This window comes from Myxocyprinus asiaticus, chromosome 40, assembly GCF_019703515.2.
Source record: "Myxocyprinus asiaticus isolate MX2 ecotype Aquarium Trade chromosome 40, UBuf_Myxa_2, whole genome shotgun sequence".
NCBI classification, from domain to species: Eukaryota; Metazoa; Chordata; class Actinopteri; order Cypriniformes; family Catostomidae; genus Myxocyprinus; species Myxocyprinus asiaticus.
The window spans coordinates 23,743,181-23,745,347 of record NC_059383.1 but is presented as its reverse complement, the minus strand read 5'-3'; the positions used below and the strand labels follow the sequence as shown (position 1 = coordinate 23,745,347).

Here is a 2,167-nt window from a genome sequence, read left to right as displayed (position 1 = left end):
CCCCAATGTAATTCAGAGATCCCTTCAAATATAGAGTACATCAAACCACAATCCTTAAAAACATATCTTTTTGTTTAATATTTTTATAAATAATTTTATTTTCTCATATTTATTTAAAAGTGACAATTAATAAAACATTGCCCTTAACTGATGTGCTAAGTTGACATTTGGGTGGAGAAATACCTCATGCTCATCAGGAATCAGGCATTTCTCCACTGAAAGCTTAATCAGTTTCCACAGTGTGAAACAAGCAGAAATAACAGATTTATACATCTAAACTGAAACTGCTTTTAGTGTTCTAACACTAAATACTGTAAATTAGCTAAATATTATTTAACAAATAAATATATTACATTTTCATTTTCAATTTTCAACCTTAACATTGTTTTATTCACCATGTCCCCAGCTATTGATTGATACAGAGTTTATGAATGGATAGACAGAATATAACAATCAATCTTGCTGTTCTTTCACAGATGAAAATACTGTGGAGTGGCTCTGTCCCTCATTTGTTTGTATGCTTTTGTTACCAGTTTTAAATGTTTTCAAGTATTATATATATATATATATATATATATATATATATATATATATATATATATATATATATATATCATTGTTAATGGTTTTAAGTGTTTAGTTCATCTCTTTGATTTCATAGTGAGTTGGGAACTGTTTTCCTGGTTGTTTTTGAGACAATAGTGAATCTGCTAAATGCTCTCTTCATGGCATCTTGAAGCTCTTTATTCCTCAAGCTGTAAATTATGGGGTTCAGCAGGGGTGTAATCACAGAGTACATCACAGCAATGATTATACGAACATCTGGGTCAAATTTACCTACTCGATAGGAGATATACACACACAAGGCTGACACATAAGAGATACACACCACTATCAGGTGGGACACACAAGTGCCTAAAGCTTTAAGCTGCTCTGCAGTGCCCATTCTTTTGATAGCTTTGCCAATATAGATATATGATGTTAAAATAAGGAAGAATGTACTGAGAAGTGAAAAGAGGGCAGCTGATAGACCCACAAAGCCATTCCGGGTGGTGTCAGTACAGGCAAGGATCACTACTGATGAGTGATCACAAAACATGTGTTTAACTATTTTAGGCCCACAATAAGGCAGCTGAGTAGCCCAGATAGCTGAAGGCAGTACTGTGACGGCCCCAAAACCCCAAGAAGCAAATATCAACAGAAGACAAACCTGCTTGGTCATGATAGTTGTGTACCGCAGGGGGTTGCAGATTGCTACATATCGGTCATAAGCCATAACAGTCAGCAATGCACGTACTGTCACATCAGTTGAGAGAAAAAAGTACATCTGTACAAAACAACCTGTTTTAGTAATGGTCTTGGCCTCAGTCAGAAAAATTGACAATATGTTGGGGATCGTCACTGATGTGTACACAATGTCAGAGAAAGACAAATTATAAAGGAAAAAATACATAGGGGTGTTGAGCTTGGGATCAGTTTTAACTAGGTACATGATTATACTATTTCCACTCAGAATAGAAACATAGACAGTGAAGAAAACGGGAAGCATGGATTTGTCCTTCAGTCCTTCAAGGATAAAATATTCTACTGGCCCGCTGGTGTTCATTATAGTGATCCTGATCAAATACTGACCTGGTGAAGAAAGCAAACGTGAAACTTGACAGTGAAACTGAACATTCTGAAGTTTACATTGCAGGTTAACCTCTTTAAGATTAAATTATTTGTTCACACAATAGAAATGAAAAAGAGGTCTTTTACAGTAGTTTATGCAGACCTGGAATAACATTGTGCTTTAGATTTCATTCCTAAGACATCATACTTTTTCATGCCTAAAATATCAGAATCTTCACTGTTTAGAAAAGTATTTTGATATTACAAATGTTAGATAATATTTTTTTTTTCTTTAGAGAAATCCCACTAACCTTAAAATAAAATATGCCAAGTAATAAAGTCAGCACTTTAAATTCTGATCATTATTGATAGCACAATTATGAGTCTCAAACAGTCGAGAGTGAGTTGGCCAGTGTGTTCATGCTGGCATCTTCCTGTGTGGTTAACATTAAACACGAAATGGTCTTTAAATGCTGTCCGTCTCAAGAAGAACATTGAACATTTTGGGGGCGTGTTTTTTTTTTTTTTTTTTCATACCAATTAAAATTTTTCATTC

At 34.4% G+C, this 2,167-nt stretch overlaps 1 protein-coding gene across 1 annotated transcript; it reads right to left on the bottom strand.

Annotated features, from left to right (window-relative positions):
• Positions 1 to 655: 655 nt before the first annotated feature.
• On the bottom strand, positions 656 to 1,609 carry LOC127430912 (olfactory receptor 49-like). The gene has a single exon (XM_051681053.1). It carries the CDS (start codon positions 1,604 to 1,606, stop codon positions 656 to 658), a length of 951 nt encoding a protein of 316 aa, XP_051537013.1. The 5' UTR covers positions 1,607 to 1,609.
• Positions 1,610 to 2,167: the final 558 nt, after the last annotated feature.

What these genes read in the sequence shown, in the direction of transcription:
- LOC127430912 (XM_051681053.1), bottom strand. Translation starts at nt 1,606, where the DNA reads ATGAACACCAGCGGGCCAGTAGAATATTTTATCCTTGAAGGACTGAAG.